The sequence below is a fragment of the Electrona antarctica genome, assembly GCF_951216825.1.
Source record: "Electrona antarctica genome assembly, chromosome: 5".
Classification (NCBI taxonomy): Eukaryota; Metazoa; Chordata; class Actinopteri; order Myctophiformes; family Myctophidae; genus Electrona; species Electrona antarctica.
The window spans coordinates 7263296-7286725 of record NC_136810.1 but is presented as its reverse complement, the minus strand read 5'-3'; the positions used below and the strand labels follow the sequence as shown (position 1 = coordinate 7286725).

Sequence of the window (23430 nt, the reverse complement as noted above, 5' to 3'; positions counted from 1 at the left end):
ATACTAAAATATTACCACAGCATGCCCTTTCTGCTGACAGAACAGAGTAGTCTGCCTAGAAGTCAAACAACAACACATGCTACTGTAAAAAGACCAAATTGTTTTAATACCTTTTATAGCCACAGATTGTTGTATTTTCTCCTGACAGGACTGTCCACTACTGTTCATTTTAGAGGTATTAAAACTAAGTCATTAAATTGTCACTTTAACCCATTTTGGGCGGGAACCCCTTTTGGTGTTAGCATTATGTTATGCTTTAGCTATTGAAAAATAGCAGATCTACAAGCTCATAGCGAGCCACCGAGTGGCGTGCTACGAGCTTGTAGGTCTGCTATTTTTGAAAAATCGAAGAACGACTGACATAGAAACATAGCTTTTTCAGAAAACTGTCAGGATGTAGACATTTTGTAGAATCTGATCTCTGGTCAAAATGTGCAGATAATACACTTACACTGTATGTTGGTTTGTTTTAACCTCCGCCAGATGGAAGTTGCTTGTGTCACATTTGTTTCACAACGTACTTCCATCTGGGATGTCTGGAGTCCAATCGCTGAAAAAAGCTGTCCCTTTTTTCAAGCTACTTAATGGCAGGTGATTAGATGGGACCGTATTTCTATCACCGTGACCGTCTGGGCATGCCTTTAACACTTAAAAAAACCTCACTGTCGTGTCAGAAGTGTAGGTCATAAATAGAAGACGATTTTCCAATTTTAAGATGCTGGGAAATACAATTTCAACAGGCCTTTCTCGATGCCGTCACACCCGGTCTCGCCAAGATGTCTCACGACCGTAGTGGCCGCTGATTGGTTCGGCTGGGCAGTGGGCACGGGTCGGTTTCAACGCCAATCTCTGAGCGATCGCAGATGGAGGATGCATTGTAAGTAAGTAACTAAGTAAGTAAATGTATAAAGCACCTTTCTTAACAAGGTTACAAAGTGCTGTACAATGAACACAATAAAATCAATAAAAATTACAACAGGACAGTGTACAACAACAAGCAATAAGAACACATAATCAAGAAGGTCAAATAAAATCGGGAAAATGTTTACGAAATAAAAACGTTTTCAACAAACTCTTAAAAATATTGACAGACTCAGCGTTTTTTAAAGCGCAAGGTAGGGCGTTCCATAATGTAGGTGCAACTACTGCAAAAGCACGGTCACCCTTTGTCTTTCGCTTAGTCCCAGGAACTTTTAGGAGGCCTTTGTCAGAGGACCGCAGGGATCTCACATTGACCTTGGGGGGCAGAAGATCAGTAATGTAGGGTGGGGCCAGTCCATGTAGGGCTTTAAAAGTAGTTAAAAGGATTTTAAAATCTATTCTATCCTTGATGGGCAGCCAATGGAGTGTGGCTAACTTGTGAACTCAATACCGCCCCATCTGGCGGAGGCAGGTTAGGTTTGTTTACTGTCGAGTGAGAAAACAATGTTGCACATTGAGCTAATCAGTCCCGACCCCCAGTTTGGGAACCACAGCCCTGGGAGGTTTTCCAAGCCCCAGTTTGGGAACCACTGCCCTGGGAGGTTTTCCAAGCCCCAGTTTGGGAACCACGGCCCTGGGAGGTTTTCCAAGCCAGTCAGCTGGGAGGAAGGAGACCACAAGGCAGACCTGGCACCAGGTGGAGGTGGAGGAAGGAGACCACAAGGCAGACCTGGCACCAGGTGGAGGGATAATCTCTCCATGCCGTCCTGCCCAATCAAATGCATGCAGTTGCCACAATCACGAGTGCACACTCGCACAAGCTTGCTCCGTGTGTTTAGCAGTCGAAAAAAATAAAATTCCACAGTTCAAGCCAAGGCATCAAAAATACAGATGGTCCACTAGCTCCGACCTGCAGTGGAACCCATAGGGAACAGAAATGGAGCCAGTCCTCCAGAAAGTGCAACCACTGCTGCTAGAACTAATTACAGCAGTAGTTTTCAAACGATTTTGTGCAAAGGACCCCAAATTGATATGTATTTGGCCGCGGACCCCCATCTGAACAGGTTTTGTGCCAGTGCAAGAGAAGATTTGTGTTAAAGCAAAGCTATGTCCAAGCAAGCTAGCAGGCAGGCTTCCAAAATAAGTAAAGACGACTTCACCCATGTTCAAGTTCAACCCCTCTTATAATTGTCCTTCACCAATGCTCATGATACAATTGTACCATTTGTTTCTACCGTGTCTCATAGAAATGCTGTGGACAGTTTAGAAACCCACCTACCAGTGACATCATCATTAGGTTTTTTTTTTATTATTATTCAACGGAGAACGGCTTCCATTTATGGAATGCTAACTTTCCGGGAATAGAAAGCCTGCAGCTTGGATGGGGAATCCAATTACTGAATGTGAATTAGATTGAAAATGAGTCCTCTTCTAGGTAAAATAAGAGTATTTCTTCCACCACTGCAGCAACAACGCTAACATGTCTTGTCTTCCAACAACCACCATCATTCTCCACACAGGCCTGTGTTGTCTCAACTTGTCATGTGTTGAAACCTGTCTGATGGTATGAGGCCCCTACTAGGCTACTACAGTACATCACATGACGGTTCCTCCCCGTCTGTCTCTGGGATATTTGGAACACTATATTTTGAGACCTTTCATCTGGTAGACCATAATCCTTCACTAACCTCTAACCAATGCATGTCTAATCTTAACCCGACCCTCGCCCTGAGCACAAGACTAACTAACCTCTAACCAATGCATGTCTAATCTTAACCCGACCCTCGCCCTGAGCACAAGACTAACCCCTAACCCTAACCCTCACTAACCTCTAACCAATGCATGTCTAATCTTAACCTGACCCTCGCCCTGAGCACAAGACTAACCCCTAACCCTAACCCTTTCATCTGGTAAACCATAATCCTCCACTAACCTCTAACCAATGCATGTCTAATCTTAACCCGACCCTCGCCCTGAGCACAAGACTAACCCCTAACCCTAACCCTAACCTCTAACCAATGCATGTCTAATCTTAACCCGACCTTCGCCCTGAGCACAAGACTAACCCCTAACCCTAACCCTTTCATCTGGTAAACCATAATCCTTCACTAACCTCTAACCAATGCATGTCTAATCTTAACCCGACCCTCGCCCTGAGCACAAGACTAACCCCTAACCCTAAGAAAAGCCCCCTCGGGAAGTGAGGATTTCACAAAACAAACAATGCGCTTTTTTTTTCTGGATTCTTATCGGGTTTATGTCCTCCTTGTAGCCATAGGGACTGCAGCATGCACACTGCACATAAGGCCTGGTGCATACATAAAAATAGCAGTTTTACTGTACAAGCTCACAAAGCATTGTATTGCAATGGTGAAGTGTAACTCAGGCTAAATGTACAAATAGCACTAAGCTTTAAATGACGCGTTCTCTGTGAAACATGGCCTATTTGTTTGTTTGTTTTTAAAAGAGAGTAGGGATCCACACTCCTCCGGAGTCCTAAGCAGGCTCACTAAACATTTAGCTGTGATTTTTTATCCTGAAAAGTAACAGTTTTGGACATATGGGGCCCTATTTTCGTCAGTGCTAAACCCCTTATCCATAAACTTCTTTTCCTTTTTTACTATTTTGAAGAACATTTTTTAATAGTTCAAATAGCCAATCTACAAGCTCACGTTGTGAGCTTGTAGTTGAACAATTTTAATATGTTTTTCAAAATAGTAAAAAAATCACACCCGTTTGAAGTGAGTGGTGCAACTCTGTGTGGGGGTCCCCGGAAGTTCCAGACCCACAGGACCACAGTCAGGGTGCCGGCCCGGTTCCGGCGAGCCGCCCCACGTCCGAAACGGTAAAGAAATGAGAGAGTTACCATGTGGGGGTCTCTGGGGGTCCCCGGGGAGTCCCCGGAACATCCAGACCCCCCAGAACGCACCCAAATCCGATGAGCCGCCCCACGTCCGAAACAGTTGAGAAATGACAGAGTTACGGTGTGGGGGTCCCTCTACTGTACTGTACTGTACTGTACTGTACTGTACTGCACTGCACTGTACTGCACTGCACTGCACTGCACTGCACTGTACTACACACACACACAATCCCAAGACTGATTTTTTTTTTTTGCAAATCTGCACTGATCTCATTAAATGACCCCTATGAAGTCCTCAGGACTGAAATCAGACCCCAGGACTGAGAACGTTAAGCCCTGCTTGATGAACCCTCGACACACAAACAACACACCTGCTCTCACTCACACACAAATGAAAAACACACACAGATGTGCACGCTCTCACAGATCACACACACTGACCCCCTTGTGGGAACATTTAAACTCACATCTCTTTTTCTTTCCTTCTCATTATCATGCTGTGTTCTCGTGTCAGACATATATATATATATATATAGGGATGATAGTATCGATTGGGTTTGATCCGTTTACCGTTGCTAAAACCGGTGCCAGAACAGATGGGAAATCTATTAAAGCACTAAATTGCAGGCTTTCTATTCCTGGAAGGTTAGCATGCTATGATGGAATCCATTGTTCTCACGTTAATAGATTAGAAAATAGAAATCTAGCTTGGGAAAAAAAAAAAAAACACGACTTAACTATGATGTCACTGGTAGGCGGATTTCTGAACCGCAAACTCAAATCAGACAGCATTCTAAAAAGCGTTTACTTCAGACATTCCGTCATACTGTTGTCATTTAGTTTAAGTAAACAAAGCTTCACATATATACAGTACTTTAGTTGGGTCACACAGCTGGGTCAGTGAGGTCTGCTATCTTTGTCCAGGTTCTGCTTTACATCTGAGGAACCAGCTGTGCTGGGAACCTCAACCTCCCCTTTCAAACAGGAAGTCTGACTGACTGCTCTGCTCTCTGACATAATATGGCAATATACAGTAGAGCACATATTATGTACTGCAGTGGTTCCCAAAGTGGGGTCCGGGGACCCCCAGGGGTACTTGAGGGAGTTCCAGGGGGGACCCAGCTAAATGATAATTTGGACCAAATGGACCCTTATGGGTCTGTAACTCAGACTCTCAGAGTTAAATTAGCATTGATTTTACAATATAAATTGGGGGTCCCAGAGATAGAAATGTAATTAAATGGGGGTCCGTAGACTAATGCATGTCAAACTGGGGGTCCTTGAAATGAAACGGGTTGAGAATCACTGCTAGAGCCGTCAAAATCTTCTCTTGATGGGATCCCTGTCATATTTTTTCAAATGGGGGTCCGCGGGCTAATGAGTGTCAATTTGGGGGTCCTTGACATGAAAAAGTTAGGGAACCACTGATGTACTGTATGTAGAGAGTGTAGATTTCGTCAAGGAATACTATGACAAAAAATGTTTTGTCGACTACCTTTTTTTCTATGAAGAAAACTAAATGGAAACTAAATGAAAGCTAAGCTATGATGACTAAAACTAAGACTAAATATTGGCCTATTGACAATTTCGTCAACAAATAAAAAACAGACTGAAATGTTAGGAAGGGACTAGTGGACATTTAGTCGACTAACACTTAAACATTCCAGGTGACTAAAATGTGACTAAAACTAAATTAAATCTATTCAAAAGACTGACTAAAACTAACATTTCTGTCAAAATCAACACTGATATGAGAATAACATCTCTCATCAAGAAAACGAAGATATTAAAGAGAAATGCATTGACATGAATGCTCTGCATAGCTCTTTATCTATTCATTCTATTTCAGTGACAAGATCTTATAAATCACTTCATTAAACCCACTTTTTATGGGAAAGCTTAGCGTAGGTCTGTTTTTAATTAAGTAGTCTCATTTAATATTGAATTTATGTGCTCTATTCCATACTTTCATTATGCGCAAACTGGCTCTTGCACATTCAAGAGAAGTTTTATTAATGTAACATTAATTGTGGTTAACCCATTCTGGGTGGGAACGCCTTTTGGTGTTTTAAGCATTATGTTACACTTTAGCTATTGAAAAATAGCTAAACATCGAGAAAATGTGGTGTAAATCTTTGAATATATATTCTTTCAGAGCGTTTTAAACTCAAATCTTTGCTTCTGAGAGGTTCCTGGAACAACATATTTTCAGATGGGGGGTCAGTGGCCAATTACATATCATTTTTGGGGTCCTTGAAATTAAATATTTTTTTGAATTTCGACGTCAGGCCTAAATGGGTTAAGTAAAATCGCCCAGTTCTACTAAGTAAAGTATCATCAAAAGGTAGCAAACATTCACAATGGTGTCAAACAGAACAGATGACCTGGACGCTTGCAGCTTCCTCACTACATGTTCCACAATCATGCCCTTTGTGCTTTACTACCAACACACAAGGTGAAGGGTCGGGAGGGAGACGGAGGGAAGTTCTTGCTCAGTGAGTCACAGTGTTAACGGGAATCTGCGATGGCATCCATGCATTGAAACATCCTCCCTAAAACCACAGAGCGTGTATAGAGGAATCTGCGATGGCATCCATGCATTGAAACATCCTCCCTAAAACCACAGAGCGTGTATAGAGGAATCTGCGATGGCATCCATGCATTGAAACATCCTCCCTAAAACCACAGAGCGTGTATAGAGGAATCTGCGATGGCATCCATGCATTGAAACATCCTCCCTAAAACCACAGAGCGTGTATAGAGGAATCTGCGATGGCATCCATGCATTGAAACATCCTCCCTAAAACCACAGAGCGTGTATAGAGGAATGATTAACTGGATGGCATCCATGCATTGAAACATCCTCCCTAAAACCACAGAGCGTGTATAGATCCATCCATGCATTGAAACATCCTCCCTAAAACCACAGAGCGTGTATAGAGGAATGATTAACTGTGTTAGGACGGGGTCATCCATGCATTGAAACATCCTCCCTAAAACCACAGAGCGTGTTTAGAGGAATGATTAACTGAATCTGCGATGGCATCCATGCATTGAAACATCCTCCCTAAAACCACAGAGCGTGTATAGAGGAATGATTAACTGTGGGCTAGAACACAGAGCTATAATGGAAGAGTAATTATAGGATAATTGCAGTTAATGGGGCAACATTTGGAGCGGAACTAACTATGTGGAGGTGTCGAAGAGAGATTAAAACACTGGGAAATGCAACATTTGGATCTATATCTTTTAACCGCATGAACTATAGCATCCCTATTCTGGGGCCAACATGCAGCGAAAATAAAATATACAGTATATACGGTACTTAAGCTCATCACGTTGTGTCACAGACGAGGCACGTTGTGAGCTTGTAGATTGTCTCTTTTCGACGAAGCAATTTGATGTAGATGGGAACATTAAAGGCCACTGGTTCACATGATGACATCATCAGCTATGAATACATGCAGAATGTATTATTAATAACATTTCAGTAGTTTTAGTTCAGTGTGTGTGTGCGTGCGTGCGTGCGTGCGTGCGTGCGTGCGTGCGTGCGTGCGTGCGTGCGTGCGTGCGTGCGTGCGTGCGTGCGTGCGTGCGCTCAGCTGCCCAGGAGAAATGCTGTCATCACCAGCTTTCATTTCACTAACTTCACACCCTGGTTCAACAACAAGAGGTGACATCCTACACACACACACGCACACACACACCGCTAGGACTGTCTGACGACTGATCTGAGGTCTGATCCAACACAGAGACAGAGAGAGACAGAGAGAGAGACAGAGAGAGAAAGCGAGAGGAAGACAGACAGACAGACAGACAGACAGACAGACAGACAAATATCAGATCTATAAGCTCACAAGGCATCGTGATGTGACGTGTTGGGAGCTTGCAGATCTGTTAATGGTATTATCCAGTACTGTATGTCAGTAGCAGCAGGATCACAGAGTTAATTTGTTTTTTGAGAGTAGTGGGGGGTGACGTGTTGTTGTCATGTCCTGGTGGGTGACGTGCTGTCATGTCCTGGTATGTGTTAGGAGGCGGGCGGCCCAGTTCTGAACATATTTGGGTTTGTTGCCAAAGGGTAGATGAAAGCGCGGAGCACACTACAACAGAACATTTCAGTAATCGAGTCTGGGAGTAGTGACAAAAGCATACAGTACCGGGTAGAGCATCCAACTTAAGTAGGAGAAGCATTTGGATTTGATAAAACAAGGTTCAAAAGTCTCAAGGAAAAATGAATCTGTTAATGAGTCTTTAACAGCCTTGTAGAGGAACAGAAATGAGCTGTCAGAGTATCATGAGTGACCAAGTGCACTAACAGTAAAAGCTGCATTCAGTTTTTTGGGGGTTTTTTGCATTTGTGACCGGGTCTGGCAAATAGGCCCTCATCTCGACCAGAGTAATTTTTCAGTTTTTTACAGATTATTAAAGTACAGAATGTAAGCTTTCATATCATTCAATGAAATTGGAAAATGTTTGAAGGAGATATGACCATTTTGAAATGATTGTGCCGTTTACCCAAAGCTGAGAAAATCCCCTTTGAATGTTCACAACATTTCAACACCTAGAGCTGGCTAGCCTACTTTGACTTATAAATGTATACATTTCATTTGCCCAAATCAATAATCTGTTGGAGTGAAAACCTTCTTCAACATTCAAACTGTGTTAATATGAAAAAAAACGAAAATCACAAAAAAATATCAAGTTTATTTTAGATTTTCTGCCTTTTCATTATAGGCGAGATGAGGACCATTTTGCTAGACCTGGTCACATTTATGTTCACCGGCACCCTAGCTCTATGTACAGTAGAAAACAGAAATTAATGTATGTCTTAATGTGGGCAACAGAGTTCTAGTTGGAGAAAAACAAAGCTGTCTTAACCAAGTAATAATTAACGTGGTGTTCAGGGACCAGAGGAATCTGCACCCCATACAGAAATAAAACACAAACACACAACACAAGATGGCAAACAATAGAGGAGGCCTCGACAGAGACAGAGAGTTATTATTTTCAGCAGCAGGGTAGTTGATCAGTTTTCCAATGTGGAATTTACAGGAAAAAACACGGTGTTCTCTCTCTGTCTGTCTGTGTGTGCGTGCGTGCACCATGCGTGCGTGTGCGTACTTGTGTGCAATGTGTGCGTGTGTGACCCGTGACGTGTCCGTGTCCGTGCTACTGTGTGCGGCGAGGCGTGACATCAATAACAGGTAGATGTGTGTGTGTGTGTGTGTGTGTGTGTGTGTGTGTGTGTGTGTGTGTGTGTGTGTGTGTGTGTGTGTGTGTGTGTGTGTGTGTGTGTGTGTGTTTGTTATGCTACTTCTTATCTGCAGAGCAGACTGGAGCTTTGAAGCCTGATTTACACTTAGTTGCGTGCCAGTGTCTCGCACCAAGAACAGTCGATTTACAAGCTCACAACGTGGTGTATACTGCGACATGCTGTGAGCTTGTAGATTGGCTATTTCTGTGTGCAACTAAAGTATAAATAAATCAGGGGTTTAATAGCCAGTCTGAAAAGATGGAGAGAAGAGATATAAAACGGAGGGAGAGAGAAGGTTGAGACAGAGAAAGAGGGTGGGAGAACGAGTGAGAGAGTGAGGTACTGTGAAGAGTCAGGAGAGATGGAAAAACAAAAAAGGCAAAGAATGAAAAACAGTAACAGAGAGATGGAAAGATTGAATGAAAAAAAAAGTTGGTGAACGAAAGAGATCATGATGAAAGAGGAGAGGCACGCATGCAAAGAAAGTGGCAGAAAAGAGAGAATGAGATACAGTCGGCCTCTCCAGGCTGAACGTTTCCCAAGTTCAAAGTGATTTGTTCCATTTTACAGCTGTCTGCTCCTACTGCCCTCCGACCACACTGCCTGCAACAGCAACCCTACAACTACGGATAGATGGGTATCATTAGATTAGTATCCATTCAGATTCTTCTTATTTGGATTCGGGTTCACATGGAACCAAATTTGTATACCCCCCAACCAAGCCTACCTACAACAACCAACAACTATTGTTGAGAGAAAAACACAGAGGCCAACCGGGTGCTCACAGGAGATTTAAAAATAAATAAAAATCTCAAAAGTGTATTGAAGGTGCTTCTAGGATCAGCGGATATGTAGACTTAAAAAGGAAGAGGAGATCCGAGAACTCCAAAAATATGGAGCAGACTTATTCATACATTATGACTAATAACCAGTAGCTTCCGTATAGATGTGTGTTTAATATAAGGGGGGTCCCTGCGGTGGTTGGTGCGTGAGTGGGAGAGCAGCAACACATGCAATATGAAGACCCACTCTATCTTTTACACAAAATATTAAAAAGACATGCATACCCAGACAAGCTCACACAGACTGCAACCAAACACCACAGAAAGAGCCGCGTGTGCGCACGCACATGTATACACACGTACGGCACGCACACACCACTCTCTCAAATGTGAGTGCAGTTGTTGTTATGGCAACCACTAAGAGTGGGTGTGGCCTGTGAGGGGAATATGCTGTAGGGCAGACAGGAGCTGCAGGGACTTGTTACTGCTGATCACACACACACACACACACACACACACACACACACACACACACACACACACACACACACACACGCGCACACGCACACGCACACGCACACGCACACGCACACGCACACGCACACGCACACACACACGCACACGCACACGCACACGCACGCGCACGCGCACGCACGCACGCACACGCACAGTATCTCTAGAACTCTCAAACACATGATATACTCAAACAGACACACAACAACAAGTACTGACTGTGACTAACAATCGAATCATATGATGTCTGCACTAGATGTGTGCGCACGCACACACACATAAACTTGTAAGGAACTCCAAGCATCAAAGGCTGTCGTTAGCCAAACCAGAAGCCATAACTGACAAACACAGAGCAGCCAGACATAACATACTACAAACACCTACATCTAATGTTTCACTACGAACGTCACTCCATTCCACAAGAGCTGCTACATGCACTGTGGACTGTGGAGGCATGCAACGCATGGCATGCAGCGTGCACACACACACAGTCACACACTGTCACACACACAGTGTCTCTCTCACACACACACACACACAGTGTCTCTCACACACACACACACACACACACACACACACACACACACACACACACACACACACACACACACACACACACACACACACACACACACACACACACACACACACACACACACACACACACACACACACACACACACACACACACACACACACACACACACACACACACACACGTGAATTCCTGCACTGCCACCAACAACAACAAAGCACACACAAGTCTCACAGACACATGTAAATGGAGAAACACACAACAGACAGACAGTAGACAGTTATAGCCTTCGGATATAGAGCACAGAAGTCCTGAACGTCACTCGTTCATCCCCGGAAGGTTTTCCTCTAACCGCTGGGATCATGTGTTTGTTTTTGAGCGGTGCAGCCGCTCCTAATGCACAGCTTTGTATGTACAGTATGTCCATTTAACCCATTTTGGCGCGCCACCGAGAGCTTGTAGATCTGCTATTTTTGAAAAATCGAAGAACGACTGACATAGAAACATAGCTTTTTCAGAAAACTGTCAGGATGTAGAAGACATTTTTAGAATATGATCTCAGGTCAAAATGGGTTAAATACAATCAGATAGGACTTTTCTGTTTGGATGTATGGGCTGTCAATGGGAAATTGCACCTACAGTAGTTACCACCACCCTGCCATTAACTTATACTAGACCTGTGCCCGTCGGCCACCGGCCTACTTGGAAACAATGCTAGTTGGGAACCTAGTATGCAATACCCGTTTCCATAGCACCTGATTTAACCATCTGTCTGTGTCCCACATGGAGATCTCTGTATCTGTCTGTCTGCCTGTGTCTGAAGAGTGCAAACTGACTGTGAAAAGTGATAGATAAGATACTTTATTTGTCCTTTCGGAAATGTGTTTTGTGCACAGCAGTCATCAGGATATACATAAAACATATGCAAACAAACAGATCACACAGTACATAGACAATAAAGAAACAATGCCAACAGAAGGCCACCAGTCATAGTTCCAAGAGGCATCACATCACACAGTGGACTGGTTAAGTAATCAAAATGGCAGGTGTGGGGTTGCCATGGCATCCATTGGCTGAGGTAGAGGCTGGGAATTGTACACAGGTGAGGGGACTTATAGGCTCATTAGGTCCACTGGCAGAGGCAGACCAGAGCCTTTTGTAGTGTTTCTGGACAGCGGTGTATCCCACCGACTCATGTGGAACGTTGTGTTGTCAAATTTGAAGTCGGTGGGGCAAACGGTTCTCGAATTACGTGGATTTACAGACGCACACACGTACGTACACACGCACAGAGACATGGCGCATTTATAGTAGGATGAATAGATGGCGGCGGTGTGCCTATGGTCGATAGGGGGCCCTCAAGGGGCCAGTGAGGCTATTCAACGTTGAAGGTCTGGGTCCTAGTGGTAGGAGGAGGGACTACAGGCGGACCCGTGGATTCATGACCGGGAAACCCCGTGCAGCTGGGCTTTAACATTGAGCACTCGGTTGCATACGTCACCCCGGACCTCAAAGTTGAGGTCCGGAGGAGGGACTTCCGGCAGTCTTCCGGGTGCTTCAAAACGCCACTGAGCAACTTCCACTGACATGAATAGCTGGGGGGGGCGGAGCTTCGCGCCAGTTCAGTCTCTATCCTTTTATATACTCACAACTTGCATAGTTTGAGTATAGAGCGTTGCAGTCCCGCCCCCTACCAGGGCCCAGAAATGATTCTCCGTTCATTTTCCTCATAGACTTTTCAGAAAGTATTTATTTAAAGACGGTTACGCCGCGGACAAAGCCAACTCTTGTCGTGACAAATCATGACAATAAACACAATGTTTTGGGCCAAACAAAGAATTAGAAAGTAGAAAAAAACACTTCTTTGTTGTTTTTCTTCTTTGTAATTGTTTGTTTGGTCCAAAATATTGTGTTTATTGTCATGAGTTATCACAACTGAAGTTGGCCACGGCGTAACAGTCTTTAAATAAATACTTTTTGAAATGTCTATGGGAAAAATGCATTGGGATTCATTTCCTGGGCCTGGCGTCGTCATGACAGGGGGCGGGACTGCGACGCTCTATAGTGAGCGGCTGAGTGTTGACACTGCTTATACACACTGCACATAATACTGTACACACACACTGACATACTGTACTACGCTAACAGCATACTGTACTACGCTAACAGCATGCACATATAGGGTATCGTGGCTGGACAGTAAAACTGTCAGCTGGGCCGTATCATTTTATAGGTGACGATAAGTCTAGACAACAGTAGCCTGGAACCCACCTATGCTTTCTATGGCCTAGGCAGCTCCCGGCAGGATCCGCCGGGAGAAACTGTGCGCAGCTGCTGGACATGAGACTAATTAATTAGAGCGACAGAGAGAGAGAGGAGTGTGTGTGTGTGTACGGGTGTGCGTGTGTGCGTCAATTTAACAAAGGTGCAGACGATCAGAAATCAGCAGAGAGTGATCGTTTGCGCTACTCTATGCCAAATTGAAGTGGACTCGGACCCAGACTTTTTTTTCCTCCCTGGAAATAAAAATGTCTGGGTTTCCGAGGCTAAGACAACAGTAACAAAGTACTGTACAATGTGTGAAATGACAGTGGGTTTGCGACAGTAGTGTAAAAAGTCACTAAATACATTTACAATTTTGAGGTATGTTTACTTTACTCGAGCATTTCCAACTTTCACTTCTACTACATCTCAGAGGCAAATATTAAGGTGCGTTCGTTCAGACTTGGATGGTTAGAGCGGCACGATTACAGACAAAGTCAATGCAAAGACGAGACGTTGCTCGAACGGGCGCGGCGTGACCTGGCGCACCACAAACGGGGCGAACCGAGCAAATATATATATATTCTGGTCTGAACGCAGCTTTATACTTTTTTAATTATCTATCTATGAAAGCAATAAGGTACACTGTGTATCTGCTCGGCAAAAGAGTATTTTCTTATTTAATGAAGCAACGTTTCGGTCACTAGGGACCATCCTCAGGAAGGTCCCTAGTGCTTCATTAAATAAGACAATACTCTTGTGCCGAGCAGATACACAGTGTGCGGGTGTACCTTATTGCTTTCTTTGATGTCCACTGGCCTACGCACCTGTGCATACGCCTGATTGCTAGGTGTGCGATAGTACATATTATCTATCTATAAAATAATGCACCATGTCTCTGTATGTCTGTCTGCCTGTCTGTGTGTACATCTGTAATGCACGCAACTCGATAACCATTCGCCCCACCGAATTCAAATTCGACACATGCGTCGGACCCACGGTTGTCCAGAACAGCCACAAAAGGCCTCTGCCCGAGCTCTGGACAGGGCCTCTGCCCGGGCTCTGGACAGGGCTCTGGACAGGGCCTCTGCCCGGGCTCTGGACAGGGCTCTGGACAGGGCCTCTGCCCGGGCTCTGGACAGGGCCTCTGCCCAGTGTCCATATATGGAGCTGGCCTGTTCTGACATCACACATATGTTCTGACATCTGCATAGACTCCATATTTGGGCATGCCTGACAAAGAACTCTTATATGGGCATAAAGGGGACTAGTGATGCACCGAATATTCGGCCGCAGAAAATATTCGGCAGAAAATGGCTAAAAAAGCATTTTCGGACTTTTCGGTTTCGGCCCCAATAGGCAGAAAATATATCACCGAATAGTGTATGCAATTAATGCATTCAAAAGAGCTGAATAAATGTATTATGGACCCATAAATAGTGATTATTATTTAAGTTAGGTTTTTGCCATAACCATTTATTTTGCCATAAATCAGGTAGCTTAAAGTACGGCCATGACAGCAATGGTAGGAAATAAGATATATAATATTAATCATATTCAGATATTCGGTTTTCGTCCGACTGTTTCCTATATTCGGTTTCGGCCAAGAATTTCCCTTTCGGTGCATCCCTAAAAAGGACACATACATGCCTGACACAGAACTCATAGGAATAAAGGGACACAGAGAGACGGATACAGAAATCTCTGTATATGGGCATAAAAATTACACAGACAGATGTTGCTCAACGGGCACCACTCTAGTTATTACAAAACATACATTACCCACTTCAGCCCGATATACACATCTTGGGCATTTGATCTACAAGACGCGACGCAATGTACAGTACACTGTGAAATGGGACATTCTGCATAATGACTACTTTCTACTTTTACTCAAGTAAATGTTGATTTCCAGATTTTTACTAAAAATGTTGGTACTTTTTTTCCACCAACTGGTTTGCGACTAAGCTCCACATGTATTCATGTCCTTTAGGGACTAATTTATAACATCCTTCCCCCCCCCCCCACTTTTGTCATACTGTTAACTTTCCCAGACATTCATGAATCATTAAATGCATCCTTCTCCACACAACGTCTCAGACATATGCTGAAGAAAATGTGCTCTTACAAGCCGGAGACGAAATGTTTGTTCTATTCGGGCCGACAGATACGAGGCAGAACTCTCTGATATCAGAGCCTTGCACGGCTGCTGTTGCTCTAAGGTTAGGCTAATCATCAGCTTCTGTGTGGGAAACACCCCCACAGCACAGTGGACGATTGTTTAGTCCTGACACACACACACACACACACACACACAAACATGCACGCACGCACGCACGCACGCACGCACGCACGCACGCACGCACGCACGCACGCACGCACGCACGCACGCACGCACGCAGAACAGGAAATGTTCTTTTTGAGAACTGTAGCCGACGAAAAGGGGAAAAGAGGGAATGACAATGTCCCAACATTAGTAGAGAATGACTCACTTCAGGACTTCAGGTCCTCCTCACAGTAAACGGGACTAACAATGTGTGGTAAAAATGTATAGAAGTATATTTAGGAAACAAGGAGGAGGAAGATGATTTCACGTTAGTGGAAGATGATTTCATGTTATTTAATGAAGCAACGTTTCGGTCACTAGGGACCTTCCCATGCCTGAGGAAGGTCCCTAGTGACCGAAACGTTGCTTCATTAAATTAGACAATACTCTTGTGCTGAGCAGATACACAGTGTGCGGGTGTACCTTATTGCTTCCACAAAGTGTATGTCAACATTAGCACAGAAAAAAACATGCAGGCATAAAAACAGACACATTGAGAACAAACTGTTTGTTTGTATGTTTTCAATTTGCATGACTGAATGTTATGATGTGTAGTCACCTTCTCTTTACTTCCCTTGTGCGAATATGGAATTATGACACTTTTTGCAAGCAAGAAGCTTCAGAAATCCCATCTGTTGTATTTTGTTGTTACGAATAAATAAAGTATGGAAATGATGATGTAAAACAGATCGGCCACGTGAGATTATTCTTCATCTAACAACTTCAAGAGGATAAAATATGCCCCAAAACAAAGTGAAGAGGAAATGTTGGGGTCAACTAGTGGGCAGGTTCATCATAGTGAACAACTTAATTACAGGACACAGGAGTCAAATGACTGTTTTGCCAGAGCTTTTGAGTGAATGTGGGCATGTACATGGATTTAAGAAGACTTCAAATGTAACTTCAAGAATGTATTTTTTTCCACAAATAGAAAAACATGTCTTTGGTGAGGCTGTTCTCTCACTATTCTGGTTCTGGCTGAGCAACAACATCCACAACCTTCTATTCTGGTGATGAAACCTGACTTGCATTTGGTTTCATTGTCTGGGCTGTGGTTGTGTTTTGTTGCTGTGTTTGTGAACACACTGATGTATTTTACTGTGTGTGTGTCTCTCTCCACCCTGGCAGCATACGTCCCTTCCCCATTTGTGGCACAGTCAAATTCATGTTCAGTTATTATACTGCAATCCGGAACTAGTTATTTTAAACTGTACAGTAGAGTACTCTACTGTATAGTTTAAACACAGGCCAGAGCTTCAAAGTAACTCCGACTCTTTTAAGAGTCTTTTAGACTTTTAGGCCATGTTTACATCAGCCTCTACCATTACCATAAGACCAGACAACCTTCAGATATTAACTCGTTTTGTTAATGGTGAACTAAGACGATCAGCTTCAGCGTTGAATCTGCATGTACCAGTAGCTAGCCTGGAAGACCATTCCGCGACCGGGATGGTCTACGAAATTGGTCTACGGAAATCAAATGAAATGTGAATTCCGCGACCAGGATGGTCTACCATGCTGGCCTGTAGTATGCTCAATCTTTTGATCGGACATCCGATTGGCATTCGTCAGTGGTGTGTGTGTGTGAAAAGTGATAGGAGTGTATCATAGGACACAGGTGTTCAGTGTGTGGAATGTGATAGGACAGGTGTTCAGTGTGTGGAATGTGATAGGACAGGTGTTCAGTGTGTGGAATGTGATAGGACACAGGTGTTCAGTGTGTGGAATGTGATAGGACACAGGTGTTCAGTGTGTGGAATGTGATAGGGCACAGTTTTCAGTGTGTGGAATGTGATAGGACACAGGTGTTCAGTGTGTGGAATGTGATAGGACACAGTTTTCAGTGTGTGGAATGTGATAGGACACAGTTTTCAGTGTGTGGAATGTGATAGGTCAGTAGCCACAATTTGCAACTCTAGATTTGTTTACAATGGGATGAATCTAGAGTTGCAATACCCTCCATTGACTCCCCACTCATCCAATTTGGTTTGTGATCTGCTTGTCTTAAACAACGTTAAACTCACAAACATTGCAGCTGTAGTCCAAGCTTGAATTATCCTCTTTCAATCTGCCGAAAAGCAGATCACAAACCAAATTGGATGAGTGGGGAGTCAATGGAGGGTATTGCAACTCTAGATTCATCCCATTGTAAACAAATCTAGAGTTGCAAATTGCGGCTAAGGTCACAGGTGTTCAGTGTTCCAACAATGCTCCTACCTGATTGGTGGGCTTGTGCTGCGAGGACGTCCCAGGGATGTTGAGGGAGTGGCTCCGAGTGACGGCTGCACCAGTGGACGCCCTCCTGGGCTGCGAGCGAAGCGACGGTGACGTCTTGGCCTCGGTCGGCGGGCTGCTACTCCCTTCTGTCTCTAATACGGCGTCCCAAGGGTCTCCGGCAGACACTCTGTCTGCTGGCGTCAAAGCCTCGCCGTCTGGCGGTGGGGCGTCCTCACTCTCACTCGCTTTACGTTTGTTAAGCGGGTCCAGGTCCAGCCAATCAAAGCGGCTGATGCTCGAAGGTTCCGCCACTGCAGGCACTGCCGTTGGCTGCTGAGGCGGCATCAGAGAAACACTGGCCACCCCCGACACCTTCCCTGTGTGCGGTAACGAGTCCAGTTCCATGCTGGCCGACCGTCCGTTCTTCACGTACTCCGAGGTGCTGGCGATCTTGTCGAACAGCTTGGCCATCTGCGGATCGACAGGAGGCTGCTGGAAGACCATGGGCGCTGCGGCCTGGATGGGAGCGAATGCCATGAAGGAGGGCTGCTGGACTGGCAGGGACATGAAGGGAGACATGGCTGGTGTGAATCCGTTCTGGAAGGACCCCGGCTTGGGGAACGGGGCAGTGGGGAACAGAGGGCCTGGCAGATGGGTGGGTGTGATTACGTTGGAGCCGGAGGACGGTGAGAGCACGGGAGTCCAGTGGTTGCTCTGGAAGGGCGAAGGGTTGCAGGCGTGACCCCCCGGGTACGAGTGGCTAAGGTTGAAGCCCAGCAGCGAGGAAGGCCGGCCCACAGCGTTGATGCAGTTGGAACCAAAGTTGTCGTCCAGTAGGAGCTTCTCAAGCTCTTCGTTGGTCAACTTGTCCACATCAATGTCACTGAACCTGTCCTTCTCTGGAGGCTTTTTGGTCTCCGGGAAGACTATGAGGTCCTTCTCTGGTCTGCCGGCGTGCGGCGACGGCAGAGGAGGAGCAGCAGCTGTGGTTGCAGACACTGCACGTTTTGAGGAAGACAAGGAGGACGGCGAGGAAGGCGGGGGCAGTGTAGCAGGAAGAGTGCTTCTCTTGCCCCGTTGCAGTTTAGCTAAAGCCTCCTCCTCCATGCGGAGGGCTTCCTCTTTACCCACAACCCCCTTGGGCAGGGGAACGTCCAACTTGCACCCATTACCACTAGATATCTGGGCCATGGTGTCAACTGGAAGGTGCCATGAATGGAACGAGCCGGAAGGTCAGAGTGGTTCAAAATGCTGACGAACAAAGATTCTTTAAACACCTGTAAGAAGGTGGTAAAAAAGTAAAGTTAGTTGAACCACATAAAAGATCCCAAATCAACACAGCCAAATGTCTGCTCCACAAGCCTGGCTGGCACATGACCAATCACTGTCTGCAGAGTGGTTTGTAATATAAGACCAATATCCCAGTGAGGGCCCGGACAGTTGGCTCAACCGTCTGGGCACCTAGGCTGCCAAACCAGCCGGATGGCGTGCCGCGGGTTCGACTCCCGAGCCCGACGGCCTTTGTCGTACGTCACTCCCCATCTCTCTCCCCTTTCCCGTCTAATTACTGTACCCTATCAATAAAGGCCAAAATAATATATATATATATTTTTAATCACAGTGAGGGGCGCTTGCCTCTTATCATCGTAATCTTTGTGTAGGACAAAAATAGCCGATTTGCTATATGACGTAAATTCTCCATTCATTGTCAATGGCCTTTAATGTTTGTGTCAAAAACGCTGGTGGATCTGATTTATGACAGGAAAAAAATACAAGAAATACAAAATATAATATAATTAATATTTACACATTTCAAAAGGGAAAAAAGAAAGTAAATGCTATTAGCTGCATAGAAAATGTTTAACCAGATTGAAATAGTTTACAAATAAGCCAATCCCTCTGTCTGCCTGCCTAGCATTGTTCAATTTGTCAGCATTTGCCAAAAATGTATCTCCACACACACACACACACACACACACACACACACACACACACACACACACACACACACACACACACACACACACACACACACACACACACACACACACACACACACACACACACACACACACACACACACACACACACAGCAGTAGCCTTGTTGAACAGAGAAGAGGAGTATCACTTTGGATGGAAAAGTACATTTCTGTTACAGTATGTTATGTTTTGTTGTTGAAATAATGGAAGCCAATTCCCAATTATTGTTAAATCCCTCTCTCTACGCTACAGGCCAATATTTGATTACATTCTTAATCCACTTAACAACTAAACCCTGGCATCCCAATTTGGGGCATGCCATTATAGGCAAAAAATAGGCAAAAATAGGCAAAATATTAATTCATTTAAAATGTGAACAATTTTGAAAATCTTTCTAAAGTAGCAGATCTACAAGATCTGTAAAGCGCCACCGACACGTGTAATACGTTATGAGCTTTTTAGATAAACTATATCTAATAACTAAGAATTTGTATATTGTGGTTAAAGGGGCATTCCACTCATTTTCAACATTTTACTATGTCATTAATATACCTTAGAGCTGTTGTGTGGAAATAATAAAAAGTCCCCCCGATTCTGTGTTTCCTAGAACTAGAGATCTGAAAAAAATCATTAACATGGTGAAACACATCTTGATGATGTCATCAAGATGCGTTTCACCAACAGCTCTAAGGTATATTAATGACATAGTAAAATGTTGAAAATGGGTGGTTTTCCCCTTTAAGTGGTTAAGGATCTACAGTGATTACTGGACTGTGGGTTGCATAGGTTATAAACAGGACGTTTAGTAAGTGTCATCTGTACAGATTATGTGTTATAAACCATTAAATAGAATCCTTCTGTAATAACCGTTTGATAATGGTTAATAATGCATTTACTGCCTAGTTTAAAAACATCCTAAACATGCTATTAATTTAACATGTAAATGTAAAAACATCCTAAATATCATATTATATATGAACGTTAAAGGATAGAAAGTAGGAACAAAGATGAAATCATGTCTCACTCACACTTAGGCCTGACTCACACCTTCGCATCTAGCATACAACATTGATGCATGCTAGATGTAAAGAAAGGGTTTGTTTACATCTTGCCTCAATGCATTTCCAATGGAAGTCACATGGTTTGACACAACATTTTTGTTGTACGGCTTTCGGCTGTGTTTCGACTGCCCCCCCTCCCCCTCATACAACACAAATGTTGTGTCAAACCATGTGACTCCCATTGGAAATTAATTGCGAGCTTGCATCAGTAAACAAGTCTCATGCATCAGCTATACATCAATCTGTTGTGAAGGTGTGAGTCAGGCCTTATGCAGACACTTGAGTGGGCTATCTATAAGCCATCAACCAACAACCTGCATAAATGAGTCCAAAGTCAAACAGAACTTTCTTTCTTATTTGCTCTGCTTACCACAATGACTGCTAGCCTACTACCGTCTGTCACTTGCTTCACACAGTCAACACTCAACCTTTCTTTGCCCGTAATGCATCCCTATTGGCTGGTAGCCAGCTTTTTTTCAACCACGAAATGTCTTCCTATTGGTCAAGGATGTCAAAAGTCCTCCAAAAAGCACCACAAATGGTGTGGCATACACAACCCATTTTGGCCGGGAACCCCTTTTGGTGTTAGCATTATGTTATGCTTTAGCTATTGAAAAATAGCAGATCTACAAGCTCACAAGCTTGTAGGTCTGCTATTTTTTGAAAAATCGAAGAACGACTGACACAGAAACATAGCTTTTTCAGAAAACTGTCAGGATGTAGAAGACATTTTTAGAATCTGATCTCAGGTCAAAATGGGCTAGAGAAACAGGACCAGTGTCCCTCCCCACCCCCCGTGTAAAGAACGGTGGTCTACTAGAGAAACAGGACCAGTGTCCCTAGTCCCCACCCCCCGTGTAAAGAACGGTGGTCTACTAGAGAAACAGGACCAGTGTCCCTACTCCCTAGTCCCCACCCCCGTGTAAATGACGCCTTCTTTGATACAGTAGCGACTACAGCCTGCAGGGAGAGGGGAAGAGATAATCACAAGTTTCAGCCACGTTATCTGACTCTGACTCATGCTGCCTGCCTGGGGAAGCCATGACACCCTACAATGCAGTGCAGAGAAGGGTCCATAGAAAATGCCTGGTTAAGCCCATTAAAAATGGTTCAAATTGGCCAGTCTACAAGCTCGAAGCGGGTCGCAATGCACGAGCTTGTAGATGTGCTATTTTTGAATGTTTTTAATTTCTTCACAATTTTTTAGTTAACATTTCCCACCTATATGACTGTATGACATGCCCAAAATAGGGACACCGGGTATAAAGTGGTTACAACATTTGTGTTGTATGAGGGGGAGGGGAGCAGTCGATACACAGCCGAAAGCCGTACAACACAAATGTTGTGTCAAACCATGTGTTGTATGCTAGATCGAAAGGTGTGAGTGAGGCCTTAGGCCTGACTCACACCTTTCGATCTAGCATACAACATTGATGCATGCTATAAGAAAGGGTTTGTTTACATCTTGCCCCAATGCATTTCCAATGGAAGTCACATGGTTTGACACAACATTTGTGTTGTACAGCTTTCGGCTGTGTTTCGACTGCCCCTCATACAACACAAATGTTGTGTCAAACCATGTGACTCCCATTGTAAATGCATTGTAAGCTTGCATCAGTCAATAAGTCTCATGCATCAGCTATACATCAATCTGTTGTGAAGGTGTGAGTCAGGCCTTAGCCTGCCTGGTCCATTTCATTGCATTTGACAGACCGCTCTGCCAATCAACGTTCACATTCTAATGCCTTATTGACCCCCCGGTCATTTGTCGCATCTCTGGACAACCAATAATAATGCCTGACATTTGACTTTGTACAGGAGACAAAAGGCAACTATTGATTGTCATTTGTCATGTTTGCAAAACCAATAATTACTTGTATCGCTAGTGGAGTCAAGGACAACAGTGAGGTCACATAACAGTGAGGTCACATAACTGTGAGGTCACATAACAGTGAGGTCACATAACAGTGAGGTCACATAACTGTGAGGTCACATAACAGTGAGGTCACATAACTGTTTGTTATGTGACCTCACTGTTATGTTATATTGATTAGCACTGGTCACATTCAGACAGTTGGCCACTAACTAACATCACCTTCTCTATGACTGACAGATAGACAGATGGCCACTAACTAACATCACCTTCTCTATGACTGACAGACAGACAGATGGCCACTAACTAACATCACCTTCTCTATGACTGACAGACAGACAGATGGCCACTAACTAACATCACCTTCTCTATGACTGACAGACAGACAGATGGCCACTAACTAACATCACCTTCTCTATGACTGACTGACAGACAGATGGCCACTAACTAACATCACCTTCTCTATGACTGACTGACAGACAGATGGCCACTAACTAACATCACCTTCTCTATGACTGACAGACAGACAGATGGCCACTAACTAACATCACCTTCTCTATGACTGACAGACAGACAGATGGCCACTAACTAACATCACCTTCTCTATGACTGACAGACAGACAGACAGATGGCCACTAACTAACATCACCTTCTCTATGACTGACAGACAGACAGACAGATGGCCACTAACTAACATCACCTTCTCTATGACTGACAGACAGACAGATGGCCACTAACTAACATCACCTTCTCTATGACTGACAGACAGACAGATGGCCACTAACTAACATCACCTTCTCTATGACTGACTGACAGACAGATGGCCACTAACTAACATCA

At 44.2% G+C, this 23430-nt stretch overlaps 1 protein-coding gene across 2 annotated transcripts in view; it reads right to left on the bottom strand.

Moving 5' to 3' along the window:
* pik3c2a (phosphatidylinositol-4-phosphate 3-kinase, catalytic subunit type 2 alpha) overlaps positions 1–23430 on the bottom strand; it is a 108900-nt gene that overhangs the window by 70580 nt on the left and 14890 nt on the right. For both annotated transcript variants that reach the window (XM_079501665.1, XM_079501666.1), the window contains one exon: positions 17677–18953. In XM_079501665.1, coding sequence (XP_079357791.1) covers positions 17677–18867 — 1191 coding nt within the window. In that variant the 5' untranslated portion in view covers positions 18868–18953. The remainder of the gene's footprint in view (positions 1–17676; positions 18954–23430) is intronic.